This window comes from Ranitomeya imitator, chromosome 8 (genome assembly GCF_032444005.1).
Source record: "Ranitomeya imitator isolate aRanImi1 chromosome 8, aRanImi1.pri, whole genome shotgun sequence".
Classification (NCBI taxonomy): domain Eukaryota; kingdom Metazoa; phylum Chordata; class Amphibia; order Anura; family Dendrobatidae; genus Ranitomeya; species Ranitomeya imitator.
The window spans coordinates 179,343,140-179,358,909 of NC_091289.1; the positions used below are offsets into that span (position 1 = coordinate 179,343,140).

Here is a 15,770-nt window from a genome sequence, read left to right on the forward strand (position 1 = left end):
TTGGCTCTAGCCAAGACAGAGGGCGGAGCTTAGTTATGACTGATGTGTTTACCCAGCCAATAACAAGACGCCTTTGGTCTACCATCACGAAGCACGTGATCCTACGTCATTAGCATGCGCCGGAAGTGAAGCTGTAGCGGTCGGGAAGCTGCAGTTTCATGTGGGTTTTATGGTGGTGTGTTTTCCTCCAGACATTGATTATGACTTTATGAATATATTTTGCATACAAACGCGCAGCTGTGAGTCGCTCTGCCGCCCAGACCTCACTATTCCGCCCCCTGTGTGTAGGTCTCTGGGTGGCAGCAGTGCGCGGACTCTGTGATTACTTGTACTGATTTTCTGTATTTCTCAGGTGAAGATGACGACTCTGAAGATCCCGGTGATCGACGTTCACAATGATAATTTTGGCGAGCTCTGGCCGTCCTTGTTACTGGCGCTGAAGACGTCCACGTTTATCGCGGTGGACACCGTAAGTGACGCGTCCGCCCACAGGCAGCACCGTCGTTATAGTTACGGTGGTGAAATTAGGCTGTGGCTGAGGATAAAGTCGTCTGAATGCACAGAAAGCCACCGATGACGCGTGCACGAGCCGCGCAGATGAGCGTGCGTGTTCCCTGAATAGGGAGAGGAGAGGGAGCAGCTGCCAGACATTATCTCAACGGAGAACTATAGAATCGGACACATTCCAGCAGCCCGATGCTTTCCCAGACACACAGTACACGGTTAAAGGGTTTGCTCTGTCGAAAACAACAAGTCTGCAGTCGCTCTAGAAATCTGGCTGTAACAAACAAGCATGATTAAAGGGGTATTCGCATCTCCAAAGTCCTATCCCAATATGTTGTAATTGTAATAATCGCAAATATCTCCAATTATAAATGTAGTATAGTCTATCTGATTCACTCTGTCTCTTTCCTCATGTGCAGGCATTGCAGGGCCTTAGGTATCCATGGTTACGACAACTAGCTAATTAACTGTCACTACATCAGTGGTCCTAACCATGGGTAACTAAGTTCCAGCAGAGAACCACAGCTGAGAAGGCGAAGGGCAAAATGGAGCTTGTGAGGGTGGATTTACTGACGAGTTATCATTGTGCTGGGTGTATGGCATATGAGAGCGGTGGCAACACATAGGAAAAAGATCATGCCCATATATTGGTAACACCTCAGATTATATAAAAGTAAAAAAAAACTTAATTGGTAGGAATACAGAGCACAAACAACAGTTTAAAAACACTAAAATACAAACAGATACCTATACAAGAAACCTTATCCTAGTATAGGGGCAATGATGACTAGCAACTAGAGTTCCCTTCCCCCGCTTATTTTTCACACAAAAAACTATGCAAAAAATGCAAACATGCAAAATATGTGGAAAATACAAAGACTGGCTCCTAAATAATGAACCATACAGGTCTCAATATGCATACTGTATATCCAGACACAATGTGCAGATGGAAAATATATAAACCAATTGCCTAAACCAATGTCACAGTATCGTATGGGTGCAAAAAGATGTTAAATAACACCCTTGCAAGGAAAATGCAATGCACAATGAACGATAGGAAAGCAGATGGAGACGGCAAAAAAAAAAGCATGCCAGAATCAAAGGATAAATATACCCAGATATCAGGAGTCCAGATATTGGAGACGGAACCAGTATGAGAGCGGTGGCACCATAGTGTGCTTATGTGGGAACACCAAGGGTCTTTAGTAAAAAAACAGTATTCTTGTGTAGATACATATGAAGAACTGCTTGCTGTTAGGGCAATGGCTTAGGGTAAGAAAAAATGCCTCAATTCTTGTTGTTTCCTATCTTTCCAAGTGGGGGATATGATTACTGTATGCCCAGCTGAAGAGCTTTAGATCAAGGCACATTGTCATATTTTGGAAGGAAACCAGAATGTTCTTATTTACTAACAGCAAGCAGAGTTCCTAAAAATAAAATAAAATTGAAACTCAAATTTTCCTGGTATGCACCAATGTGTTTGTCTTCCTTTCTTGCAGGAACTGAGTGGCCTGGGATCCCGGAGAAGTTTACTGAACCAGTAAGTGACGTGTCTTGGACATTTAGCCTATGAGAGGTGATGTTCTCTAAAATGCAGAAAAATCTCCAGTAAATATCAGACTGCTCCATATTAGATGTAAGGGATTGTTCTCTTTATCCAGCCTTCAAATTGTTGATACCTCTGTGCAAGACTAGTCCCTGCGGCTAAATAAACTCTTATGTATATATAGATGTACAGTGTATATATATGTGTGTGTATGTGTATATATGTATGTGTATATATATATATATGTATATGTATGTGTGTATGTATGTATGTATGTATATATATATATATATATATATATATACATACATACATACATACATACATACATACATACATACATACATACATACATACACACACACATATATATATATATATATATATATATATATATATATATATATATATAATCTCACATCTGACAAACATAACTTGGTGTTGATTTCTTGTAGATGTGTGGAGGAGCGATACAAAGCAATATGCCTGGCAGCACGAACACGATCGATACTGTCCCTGGGGATTGCCTGCTTCAAAATTCTCCCAGAAAAGGTAAATCCTCCCAGCAGGACAGAGGTTTATAGGAGAGGAGTGGGCAGGTCTTGTGAGAGTTAGTGGAAGGAGCAGGGTTCTCTGCAGCACAGAGAGTTTCAGGGAAGAAGTATGCTGATCTTGTGGCAGTTTACAGGCTGAGGAAAAAACTAAGAACAGGATCACCAGCAGCACAGAGTATTTTAGGAGAGCAGTGTGCTGATGTTTTACCATTTCATATAAATGAGCACTGAAGATCATGAAGTGCACCACAGTTTATATTTTGGGGCCTGAATTACAGCTTAAGGTCACATTCACACTATCAGTATTTGGTCAGTATTTTACATCAGTATTTGTAAGCCAAAACCAGGAGTGGGTGATAAATGCAGAAGTGGTGCATATGTTTCTGTTATACTTTTCCTCTAATTGTTCCACTCCTGGTTTTGGCTACAAATACTGATGTCAAATACTGACCACATACTCAATGTGGCCTAACAGTCTACCGAGGGGACTGGTCGAAAGTTACTCTTTAATTATTGGGTCTTAATTTGTATAATATAGGGATGTGAATGCCCAGTAGCACAAAGTATTTCTAAAGAGAAGTGTTGTGAGCTTCTGAGCAGTCACCGACTGAAAGTCACTTAGTGGAAGAGGAAGCAGCACAGAGGATTTCAGCTATTATGTAAGATTGTGGTGCAGTTGTTGTTCTGCATGTTGACACCATTTCTGTACTATACAGGGGGAGAACACCTACCTGTCTCAGACCTACAACCTGACCCTGCTGTGTATGGAGGATTACACGATAGAACCTCAGTCTGTCCAGTTCCTTGTCCAGCACGGCTTTGACTTCAATAAGCAATACTCCCAGGGGATCCCTTACTACAAGGGCAACGACAGGGTAACACTTCATATCATTGTCCTTCTACATTAGAATACAGACTACAGATGGGTCGCTTTTTTTTAAAGTTATTCTAACATTTCTGTGCTGATAAATTTAATCTTCATAGGAATTGGAGTTTATATTTTTCGATACAGAACTTCAAATGCCCTGAATAGACAGGTGTAACATAATATACCCTGCAGCCACCTCTAGGGGGAGCTCCCTGTATACAGAGCTACATTAGATTCTGTCTGTAGCCATCACTAGAAGGAGCTACGTGGTACAGTCAGATTGAGTTCAATAGGAAGTATGTAAATCTGTATATATAGGGAGCGCCTCCTAGTGATGGATACAGGCAGAATCTTATCATGTATCTCTGTATACAGGGATCTCCCTCTAGTGGTGGCTGCAGACAGGATCTTATCATGTGTCGCTGTATACAGGGAACTCCCCCTAGTGGTGTCTGCAGACAGGATCTTATCATGTATCTCTGTATACAGGGAGCTCCCCCTAGTGGTGGCTGCAGACAGAATCTTATCATGTGTCGCTGTATACAGGGAGCTCCCCCTAGTGGTGGCTGCAGACAGGATCTTATCATGTATCTCTGTATACAGGGATCTCCCCCTAGTGGTGTCTGCAGACAGGATCTTCTCATGTATCTCTGTATACAGGGAGCTCCCCCTAGTGGTGACTGCAGACAGGATCTTATCATGTATCTCTGTATACAGGGATCTCCCCCTAGTGGTGGCTGCAGACAGGATCTTATCATGTGTCGCTGTATACAGGGAGCTCCCCCTAGTGGTGGCTGCAGACAGGATCTTATCATGTGTCGCTGTATACAGGGAGCTCCCCCTAGTGGTGGCTGCAGACAGGATCTTATCATGTGTCGCTGTATACAGGGAGCTCCCCCTAGTGGTGGCTGCAGACAGGATCTTATCATGTGTCGCTGTATACAGGGAGCTCCCCCTAGTGGTGGCTGCAGACAGGATCTTATCATGTGTCGCTGTATACAGGGATCTCCCCCTAGTGGTGGCTGCAGACAGGATCTTATCATGTATCTCTGTATACAGGGAGCTCCCCCTAGTGGTGACTGCAGACAGGATCTTATCATGTATCTTTGTATACAGGGAGCTCCCCCTAGTGGTGGCTGCAGACAGGATCTTATCATGTATCTCTGTACACAGGGAGCTCCCCCTAGTGGTGACTGCAGACAGGATCTTATCATGTATCTCTGTATACAGGGAGCTCCCCCTAGTGGTGGCTGCAGACAGGATCTTATCATGTGTCGCTGTATACAGGGAGCTCCCCCTAGTGGTGGCTGCAGACAGGATCTTATCATGTGTCGCTGTATACAGGGAGCTCCCCCTAGTGGTGGCTGCAGACAGGATCTTATGTATTGCTGTATACAGGGAGCTCCCCCTTAGTGGTCGCTAGAGGCAGACAGAGCTACAAGATAGAATGATATATTGTGCTGGCATATAGAATTATGGATTTACAGATAAGATGTAGGTGACTTTAGCGCACTATATATGTATAAAAACATTGATAACAGGGTACTTGCTTTCCAATGTCGTCATCCATGTGATGTATATAAACATTTTGAGTCGTTTCCTCTCTGTTAGGATGATGATTATCATCTCCAAAGCGTCCGCACTCTTTTCCTTGAGCTTCTCCAGGCTCGGAAGCCGCTCGTCCTGCACAACGGCCTCATAGACTTGGCTTTCCTGTATCAGTGCTTCTACGCTCATCTCCCCGACAAAATGATGAACTTTATCGCAGACCTGTCGGAAATGTTCCCGGCCGGAGTCTATGACACCAAATACGCCTCGGAGTTTGAGACTCGCTTTACGGCTTCTTATCTGGAATACGCTTATAAAAAATGGTGAGTGCAGGGTTAATCATGTAATCCAGAATTCTGATGGTCCGGATGTTCTGTCGGCTAACAGGGAATTTTAACGCTATAATAATTTATTTTTAGAAGATATATATGTGTCTTTCTGTTTCTGATTTTAGTAATATTTTATAAATAGAATATAATGTTAGTAACAGTCAGTTACTCTAGTTTCAAGGTTCCTACTTGCGGTCAGTGAATTGAAACATTGATGAATGAATAAACTGGTGCTGATAGCCTGTTCTGATGGTCTGCTCACTGATATGAGGGTTTGTTACAATGTATCAGTGCAGGTAAAAGCTGAAGTCCAGCTGTGTTTTAGCCGACAGGATCGTTTACACTGATACATTGTTACAAAACCCTCAGCAGCAAGAGCAGGTCTAGGACCATGTTAGAGTGATGACTATTTTTTGCCACTTTGCAGAGAACCACATCAATCCATTCTTGAAGTTTTTGGGGTCTGGCGCGATTACGCTTTCCATACACCCGCTGGGCTGATAGTCGCCCCTCTGGGGCAGCGCAGCGAGTCCTATACGGCTTCTTACATGTCCTGTGAATGAAGTCATTCAGTGTTCGTTTCCCTTCCAGTAAACGTGAGAATGGCAGACTGATGGACGCCAGCAGCGGACACTTGGACGTAGAGTTCTGTCACTACTCGGATGCCATGTCTTCGTATGTAGATTACCGTGTGTGCTCCCTCCCGGATCCAGTAGCGTCAGATTCTGGCATCGACACTCCTCACGTCTGTGATAGGTTTTCCGTAAGTGCATTAATAGCAGCGAACCTAAAGAGCCATTTTAGTCTTCCTAAATGGATGTCGTCAGGTTATCCTTGTAAAAACAAGCACTTTTACAATTTACTGCTTACTAAAAGTAGCAGCCGTTCTTGAGTTGTAAACAAAAGAAAACTGTTAATGTCTCGTCTAGGAGACCGACTACCACTGCTGTCTAGCTTGTGAAACTGTCCGGGGTTAGGCGTATTCCAGTGGCCAGCTTCAAAACCAGTTCTTTACAAGCTCAAAACAGCAGAGCTCGTGAGAACTGTGCAGTTTCTACTGTTTAGCAGCAGTGGTCGGTCTCCAAGGCTACAAGCTGTAAACAAAATAATGTTTATCTCAATAAAACCTGAAAATTGTAATAAGCCGTAAATTGCAAAATTACTTATATTTACAAGTACAACGCCACTGCTCATTTATGAAGTTATCTTTTGTACATGCTCCATTGTTTGTTGTCATGGATTTTATTTATCAGTCATTTTAGGCTAGGAGCCAAAATGACTGGTGAAATCTGCCGATATTGACTGGTTCTGCCGACAGTTTATGTAGTTTATGCGCTTATTACACTACATAAAACATTACTAAACTAGAAAAATAGAAGAAAAAATAGTAGAAATAATATAGTTGATTGGTGCTCAAATTGGTGAAAAATACCTGGTAGAGTGAAAAATACTGCTGCTTGTTGGGACCCTGCAAAGTGCAAATGGCGCCTCTGCTCAACGTAGACTCGCCCTATATGAAAAAAAAAATAAAAAAAAAAAAATATATATATATATATATATATATATATATATATATATATATATATATATATATATATATATATGCAATCGATAACCACTAGTTACTACAGATAATATACCATTGCTCAATGCACAAATTGCTATATACACTTGCATGTAAAAGTTTGGGCACCCCTAGTCAAAATTATTTAGTGTGCAAAAGAACATTTAAATAAGCCTCATGCATTTTGGAAACAAGTTCTGTGGACCGATGAGGATAAACTACAACTCTTTGGCCACAATAATCAAAGGTATGTGTGGAGAAAAAAGAATTTCAGGAACAGAACATCTCACCAACCATTAGGCATGGGGGTGGATTAATCATGCTTTGCGGTTGTGTTGCAGCCTATGGCACAGAGAACATTTCACGGGTAGAGGGAAGAATGGATTCAATAAAATTTCATCACATTCTTCAAGGAAACATAACACCGTCTGTAAAAAGCTGAAAGGTTAATGGCTTATCAAATGGATAATCATTCTAAACAGAGGACAAAATCTACAATAGACGACCTCAAAAGGCGCAAGCTGCAGGTTTTACAATGGCCCTCACAGTCCCCTGATCTGAACATCATTGCAAATCTGTGGCTAGACCTCAAAATAGCAGAGGATGCAAGACGACCCAGGAATCTCACAGAATTGGAAGCATTTTACAAGGAAGAATGGATGAAAATCCATCAAACAAGAAATGAAAGACTCTTGTCTTGCTACAAAAAACGTTGACAAGCGGTGATAGTTGCAACAGGAGGTGCTACTAGGTACTAACCACGCAGGGTGCCCAAAGTTTTGCATCAGTCCATTTGCCTTTTAAAATGTAAAATATGAAGTAATATAAATATATTTTATTATTTTTGCCTAAAACGCAAAGGAAATGTCATCTTTAACTTAAGGCCTTATAGAGATAATTTAATCTTCAACTTGCTTAACAGTTCACAATAACAGTAATATTGACCAGGGGTGCCCAATCTATTACGTGCCACTGTATGGGCCAAAAACCACCCTATTGAAGGCTCCAGGTGCAGCAATAAAGTGGACCAAAAAATTGCCCACATATGCAGGGTGCCACATAAAAGCTTTTACTCCTAGGCCGGAAGTGTCTCATTACAGACCCGATAATATTCAGTTTGCCATCATTCTGAGCAGTATCCTATAACACTAAATACGGAATCTTCGCTTTTAGATGTGATCATGGCTGCTCCTATACAGTGATGAGGTGCTCCAGTGTATGTGCGGACATGGTGTCCAGAAGGTCACTAGAGGTGAATATGGCGTCAGGCTACATACAGTACAGACCAAAAGTTTGGACACACCTCCTCATTTAAAGATTTTTCTGTATTTTCATGACTATGAAAATTGTAAATTCACACTGAAGGCATCAAAACTATGAATTAACACATGTGGAATTATATACTTAACAAAAAAGTGTGAAACAACTGAAATTATGTCTTATATTCTGGGTTCTTCAAAGTAGCCACCTTTTGCTTTGATGACTGCTTTGCACACTCTTGGCATTCTCTTGATGTGCTTGAAGAGGTAGTCATCAGGAATGGTTTTCACTTCACAGGTGTGCCCTGTCAGGTTTAATAAGTGGGATTTCTTGCCTTATAAATGGTGTTGGGACCATCAGTTGTGTTGTGCAGAAGTCTGGTGGATACACAGCTGATAGTCCTACTGAATAGACTGTTAGAATTTGTATTATGGCAAGAAAAAAGCAGCTAAGTAAAGAAAAACGAGTGGCCATCATTACATTAAGAAATTAAGGTCAGTCAGTCCAAAAAATTGGGAAAACTTTGAAAGTGTCCCCAAGTGCAGTTGTAAAAACCATCAAGCGCTACAAAGAAACTGGCTCACATGAGGACCGCCCCAGGAAAGGAAGACCAAGAGTCACCTCTGCTTCTGAGGATAAGTTTTTCCGAGTCACCAGCCTCAGAAATCGCAGGTTAACAGCAGCTCAGATTAGAGACCAGGTCAATGCCACAGAGTTCTAGCAGCAGACACATCTCTACAACAACTGTTAAGAGGAGACTTTGTGCAGCAGGCCTTCATGGTAAAATAGCTGCTAGGAAACCACTGCTAAGGACAGGCAACAAGCAGAAGAGACTTGTTTGGGCTCAAGTCCATTCCTTGTGTTCATTAGACCAGTGGAAATCTGTGCTTTGGTCTGATGAGTCCAAATTTGAGATCTTTGGTTCCAACCACCGTATCTTTGTGCGACGCAGAAAAGGTGAACGGATGGACTCTACATGCCTGGTTCCCACCGTGAAGCATGGAGGAGGAGGTGTGATGTTCTGGGGGGGCTTTGCTGCTGACACTGTTGGGGATTTATTCAAAATTGAAGGCATACTGAACCAGCAAGGCTACCACAGCATCTTGCAGTGGCATGCTATTCCATCCGGTTTGCGTTTAGTTGGACCATCATTTATTTTCAACATGACAATGACCCCAAACACACCTCCAGGCTGTGTAAGGGCTATTTGACCAAGAAGGAAAGTGATGGGGTGCTACGTCAGATGACCTGGCCTCCACAGTCACCAGACCTGAACCCAATCGAGATGGTTTGGGGTGAGCTGGACCGCAGAGTGAAGGCAAAAGGGCCAACAAGTGCTAAGCATCTCTGGGAACTGCTTCAAGATTGTTGGAAGACCATGCCCGGTGACTACATCTTGAAGCTCATCAAGAGAATGCCAAGAGTGTGCAAAGCAGTCATCAAAGCAAAAGGTGGCTACTTTGAAGAACCTAGAATATAAGACATATTTTCAGTTGTTTCATACTTTTTTGTTAAGCATATAATTCCACATGTGTTAATTCATAGTTTTGATGCCTTCAGTGTGAATGTACAATTTTCATAGTCATGAAAATACAGAAAAATCTATAAATGAGAAGGTGTCCAAACTTTTGGTCTGTACTGTATGTCAGGATAGTGCCCGCCATGCAGCATTGGTGCAGGAGTGGTAGTGACTTGCTGCTGCAATGCGTTTGCTCTCCAGGTGAATTATGTAGGAAATGTTGCGCCACTCTCTTGTGAAATGACGCTGGCCAGACGTGATGTTGGGACTCACTTGCGTTCCAACTGTCCTGCACATTCATCTACAGTGATGTAATTCTGCGTGGCTGGAGTTTGGCACTGGCCCGTGGAGCGCATATGTGCTCCAGCCAGTGGCGCATGCACAGTCGATGAGAAAGACCTTCCTTCCAGTCTAAATATAATACTCTAGTATAATATAATCTATACAATTTGCCAGAGCTGAAAACACGGCGCTCCCATGTGAGCCGGTATGAACAGTATGCTGGAGCATGCTGATATACAGTGGGGAAAATAAGTATTTGTTGATTTTTGCAAGTTTTCCCACATACAAAGAATGGAGAGATCTGTAATTTTTATCATAGGAACACTTCACCTGTGAGAGAAAAAAAAAATCCAGAAAATCACATTGTATGATTTTTTTTTACATAATTAGCATTTTATTAGATGAAATAAGTGTTTGATACAGTAGCAAAACAGAACTTAATATTTGGTGCAGAAACCTTTGTTTCCAATTACAGAGGTCAGACGTTTCCTGTAGCTCTTGACCAGATTTGCACACACTGCAGCAGGGATTTTGGCCCACTCCTCCATACAGATCTTATATAGATCTTTTAGGTTTTGGCTCCCTCCAAAGATTTTCTGCAGGGTTCAGGTCTGGAGACTGGCTAGGCCACTCCAGGACTGTGAAATGTTTCTTAGTGAGTCACTACTTAGCTGCGCTGTGTGTTTCTGGTCATTGTCATGCTGGCAGACCCAGCTACAACCCATCTTCAATGCTCTGACGGTTGTTGGCAAAATCTCACGATACATGACTCATCCATCCTCCCTTCAATATGGTGCAATCATCCTGTCCCCTTTGCAGAAAAGCACCCCAAAAGTATGGTATTTCCCCCTCCATGCTTCACAGTTGGGATTGTGTTCTTGAGGTGGTACTTTATCCTTCTTCTTCCTCTAAACACAAGTGGGGTTGATGCCAAAAAGTTCTGTTTTGGTCTCATCTGACAACATGACCTTCTCCCACACCTCCTCTGGATGGCAATTGGCACACGTCAACCTGACCTGGACATGTTCTGGTGTGAACAGGGGGACCTTGCGTGTCTTGCGGGATTTTAATCCATGACGGCGTATTGTGTTACTAACAGTAATGTTTGAGACTATGGTCCCAGCTCCCTTCAGGTCATTGACCAGGTTCTCCAGTGTAGTTCTGGGCTAATTCCTGACCTTTCTCAGAATCATCCTTACCTCACGAAGCGAGATCTTGCATGGAGTCCCAGTCCGAGGAAGATTGACAGTCATCTTGTGTTTCTTCCATTTTCTAATAATTGCTCCAACAGTTGTTGCCTTCTCACCAAGCTGCTTGCCTATTGTCCTGTAGACCATCCCAGCTTTGTGCAGGTCTACAATTTTGTCCCTGGTGTCCTTAGACAGCTCTTTGGTGTTGGCCATGGTGGAGAGGTTGCAGTGTGATTGTGTGTGGACAGGTGCCTTTTATACAGGTAACTAGTTGAAACAGGAGCAATTACTACAGGTAATGAGTGCAGAGGAGAAGGCTTCTTAAAGAAATACTAACAGGTCTATGAGAGCCTGAATTCTTGCTGGTTGGTAGGTGATCAAATACAAAATTAAATTGCATGAAATAAAGTAACAATCATACAATGTGATTTTCTAGTTCTTATTTTTAGATTCTGTCTCTCACAGGTGAAGTGTACCTATGATAAAAATTACAGACCTCTCCATTCTTTGTAGGTGGGACCTTGCAAAATCGGCAGTGTATCAGATACTTATTTTAACATAGTTAGTAAGGCCGAAAAAAGACATTTGTCCATCCAGTTCAGCCTATATTCCATCATAATAAATCCCCAGATCTACGTCCTTCTACAGAACCTAATTGTATGATACAATATTGTTCTGCTCCAGGAAGACATCCAGGCCTCTCTTGAACCCCTCGACTGAGTTCGCCATCACCACCTCCTCAGACAAGCAATTCCAGATTCTCACTGCCCTAACAGTAAAGAATCCTCTTCTATGTTGGTGGAAAAACCTTCTCTCCTCCAGACGCAAAGAATGCCCCCTTGTGCCCGTCACCTTCCTTGGTATAAACAGATCCTCAGCGAGATATTTGTATTGTCCCCTTATATACTTATACATGGTTATTAGATCGCCCCTCAGTCATCTTTTTTCTAGACTAAATAATCCTAATTTCGCTAATCTATCTGGGTATTGTAGTTCTCCCATCCCCTTTATTAATTTTGTTGCCCTCCTTTGTACTCTCTCTAGTTCCATTATATCCTTCCTGAGCACCGGTGCCCAAAACTGGACACAGTACTCCATGTGCGGTCTAACTAGGGATTTGTACAGAGGCAGTATAATGCTCTCATCATGTGTATCCAGACCTCTTTTAATGCACCCCATGATGGTTTAGATAATGATAAAGCACAAGTTGCCACGTTTGCCATCAGCCATCCGGGTCAGTGGGATCATTGATGGACAGATCAAATAAGACCAGTACTAAGCAGTGGATAGATGACTGCACAGATCCTAAAGGAGAGAAGGATTGTAGGAAAACTGTCATGTTGGAAGGGAGCGGCAGAGGGGTTGCAAAAATGTAGGGGTGCAGCAGAATGACGGTCATAGAAAGCGCCCAAATTCATGTTGGTAGTTAAATAAACCCATTGGTGTGACACTATTCATCCTATAAATCCATTTTGCTGCTTTTTGTAGAATCTTCCAGTCCCAACCACCTCTCACTGATGGTGCAACTACTTCAGAACCCTCCAAACTACCCCCATGTTTCTCCCTGACATGCCTGGAGATGGGGATCGCGTGCATTGATAACGTCACCGATCCGGTTCACCACCTTCCTCTTAAGCTCTTGTTTGGTTTTGCCAGTAGAGCCAGAGGGGCCGGCATCTCCTGCAGTACGACAGCTAGCAAAACGCAATTATAGACCTTCCTCTAATGTGCCACATCTGAAGGTGCCTTTATCCCTGGTCTTCAGCCATGTCAGGAGTCTTTTCTGTGAACCAATCTGCTAATTCTTTACACTCTTGAATTAATTTACTCACTTATATAGCGCCAACATATTCCACAGCGCTTTATCATCACTGTTCCCATTGGGGCTCACAATCTACATTCCCTATCAGTTTGTCTTTGGGGAGTGGGAGGAAACCGGAGAAACCGGAGGAAACCCACGAGAACATAGACTCCTTGCAGGCGTTATCCTTGGTGGGGTTAGCACCCAGGACCCCAGAAGACAAGTGTAAATTGTATTCATCTAACTGTCCACGTTTTAGTGGACTTTAGGATGCCCACAAGTTTGGCATTAGGAACACCACTAGAGGGTTTATATATATTTTTTGGGGGTGCACTGCTCCTGCCACTACAATGCCATGTCTGATTGATTTATTTTTTTTTCCCCAAGGCGTACGGCTGGTGTCCCAATGGGATAAAGTGCCCACAGTCCCACAATATCGACCTGATCATCGAGGAGGATGAGAAATGTAAAGAGGAAAAAAAGAGAAGACGACGTAAGAGAAAGAAAGCGGCTGCAGTGGTGGCACCTATGGAGATGGAAAGTGAGCCCCCCAGTAAGCAAAGTCCAGAGGTCTTTCATAAAGCCAGTGATACAGAGCAGGGGGAGATGGGGGCTTCAGAATCTACCGTGACTAATAATGTGGATGGTCAAATGGATGAAGACCAAGATGGTGCCAAGATCATCCAGGCGAGTGTGCCCTCAGACTTGTGCCAACAGCCAGAAGGTCCTGAGAAGACCACACAACCTCTGGGAGACGAGGCTGCCCCATTATTGCAGGACTCCACCAACAACCATGGAGCCGTCACCAAGTTGCAGCTGCCATCATCTGAGTCAGGAACTCACAGAGCCGGGTTTGATGCTTTCATGACTGGTTACATCATGGCCTATGTGTGGATGCTGAAGAAGGAGAAGGGCTCGGACTCCTCGGCTTCCTGTTCTCTCCCAAACTGTCTTAATAAAATTTATCTAAGTGGGAAAAACGTTCCCCTGCAGATCGTCAAGAGCGTCTTCTCCAAGTCATCCCGAGCTCACGTGCAGAAGATGAGGCTGATCTCAAGCGGAGACTCCTGAGTTATAGATCAGGGGGTCACACATATGCAGAAGGGATGGGCAGACACAACCCTAACATTAGAGCCATTGTACCCGTGTAGGGGTGATCCAGCAAACGTCACTGGTCACCATTTCTTCTCGCAGAGATTAGATTTACCAGTTGCCCAATTACAAGCTCGACCATCAGAACTCGGAGGAGCTCATCATCCCACTTTATAAGGCTCCTGACTGGCAGACGTAAAGGTGTCGCACTTGCATCTACAGTGCAGGAAACTGCAGAAGCTGACGATTTGTAAGATAAATTGTTTAGATTTTGCAACACATTCCAGGTTTCTGGATAAAGCTTTCAGAGTAAAGAATTGAGATTTTATTTTCTATCATGGATACATTGGCTTGTAAAAATGTGGCACCCCTGGTCATAATTCCAGTTATTGTGAACAGTTAAGCATACATATGTACACACACACACACTTCTTTGCCTAAAATACAAAGGAAATGTGTTATCTGTAGCTTTAGCCCTTTTAGAGATCATTTCATCTGCAACTTCCTTAACTGTTCACGATAACAGTAATTTTGACTAGGGGTGCACAAACTTTTACATGCCACTGTATGTCAAGCATGTGTTTCCCGGATTTTTTTTTTTTTTTAACATAATATATTACTTTGATAAACTGTCTATGATGTAGTTATATAAATATAGCTAGTATAGATTGGAGAACGTGGATTTGCATATACAGATAAACTTCCATTCTTTACACTGCAGGATGCAGAATAGAGACAAAGTATATAATTAGGATTTTTTTTTTTTTTTTTTTTAAATAAACGTTAGTGTTCCTTAAGTGATGTCACTGGCATCACTCAGCCTTCACTCACTCTCTTGAAGGTTAGGGCTACACTGCAACTTTGACCATGAAACTTAAGATCACTGGCTTTTTGTTTTTTAGTTTTATGTGTTGACTTAAAGGTGAAAAGCTGCTATGTATCACCTGATGAGCGTCTTCTCTCTATGGAGGTAACGTATAAGGGCGCAGACAGACGCAGGATGGCATCGCAGTGCACGGACTGGCCCTGCACCTCTCCTGACCTCAGTGACAGATGTATTTCTATGCAGCCGTCAGGCTCAGGTTAGGAGGTGCCGGCCAGTCCGAGCACTACGATGTGATCCTCGCACAAGATACAGGGCCGTCTGTCTGCGCCCTTAGGGTCTTTATTTTGGCTCAGACAACACGGCTGCCTGCAGCTGCGGTTCTCATTTGGCATTTCAAATGGATTTGTAAAGTCATTTATTTTATTAAAAAAATAAAACCTGTAAATATTGAAATGTGAAATATCTGAAATATTCCTTTATAGATTGCAGTATTGCGATGCTTCAATACTACTTTCACACTATGATTTAAAGCAGAGATCCCCAACCTGTAGTTCTGGAGCCACATGTGGCTCGCAGGCCCGTGATGTGTGGCTCGCGGCTGCTTGCCAGTTTGGTGCATTAGCACCAGTTGTAAATAACTGTTAAGAGCAGATCTCTAAATGGTGACTTTTGTGTGTAGCCCTGTACAGAAGAGTAGATCTGAATGGAGGCTTGACATACTGCCTTGGTGTGATTTCAGTGGAAAAGCTTTGGTTGTCATTATACCAGTAATGGAGGCTCTCTGTGTCACTACTGTGAGTGGGGAAGGAACTGGTTGTGGCTCGCGACCCTCTCTGAGCTGAATGTGGCTTTCAAGGTCAGAAAGGTTGGGGACCTCTGATTTAAAG

At 42.9% G+C, this 15,770-nt stretch overlaps 1 protein-coding gene across 2 annotated transcripts; it reads left to right on the plus strand.

Annotated features, from left to right (window-relative positions):
* Window positions 1-109: 109 nt before the first annotated feature.
* Window positions 110-14,854, plus strand: TOE1 (target of EGR1, exonuclease). Of its 2 annotated transcripts, none has more exons than XM_069738006.1 (8): window positions 110-160; window positions 353-469; window positions 2,004-2,044; window positions 2,506-2,602; window positions 3,321-3,479; window positions 5,084-5,343; window positions 5,941-6,112; window positions 13,353-14,854. In XM_069738006.1, exons 2-8 carry the CDS (start codon window positions 359-361, stop codon window positions 14,034-14,036), a joined length of 1,524 nt encoding a protein of 507 aa, XP_069594107.1. In that variant the 5' UTR covers window positions 110-160; window positions 353-358; the 3' UTR covers window positions 14,037-14,854. The 2 variants fall into 2 exon arrangements, with proteins under 2 accessions (XP_069594107.1, XP_069594108.1); XM_069738007.1 differs by having other exon boundaries at window positions 114-175.
* The last annotated feature ends 916 nt before the right edge of the window (window positions 14,855-15,770 follow it).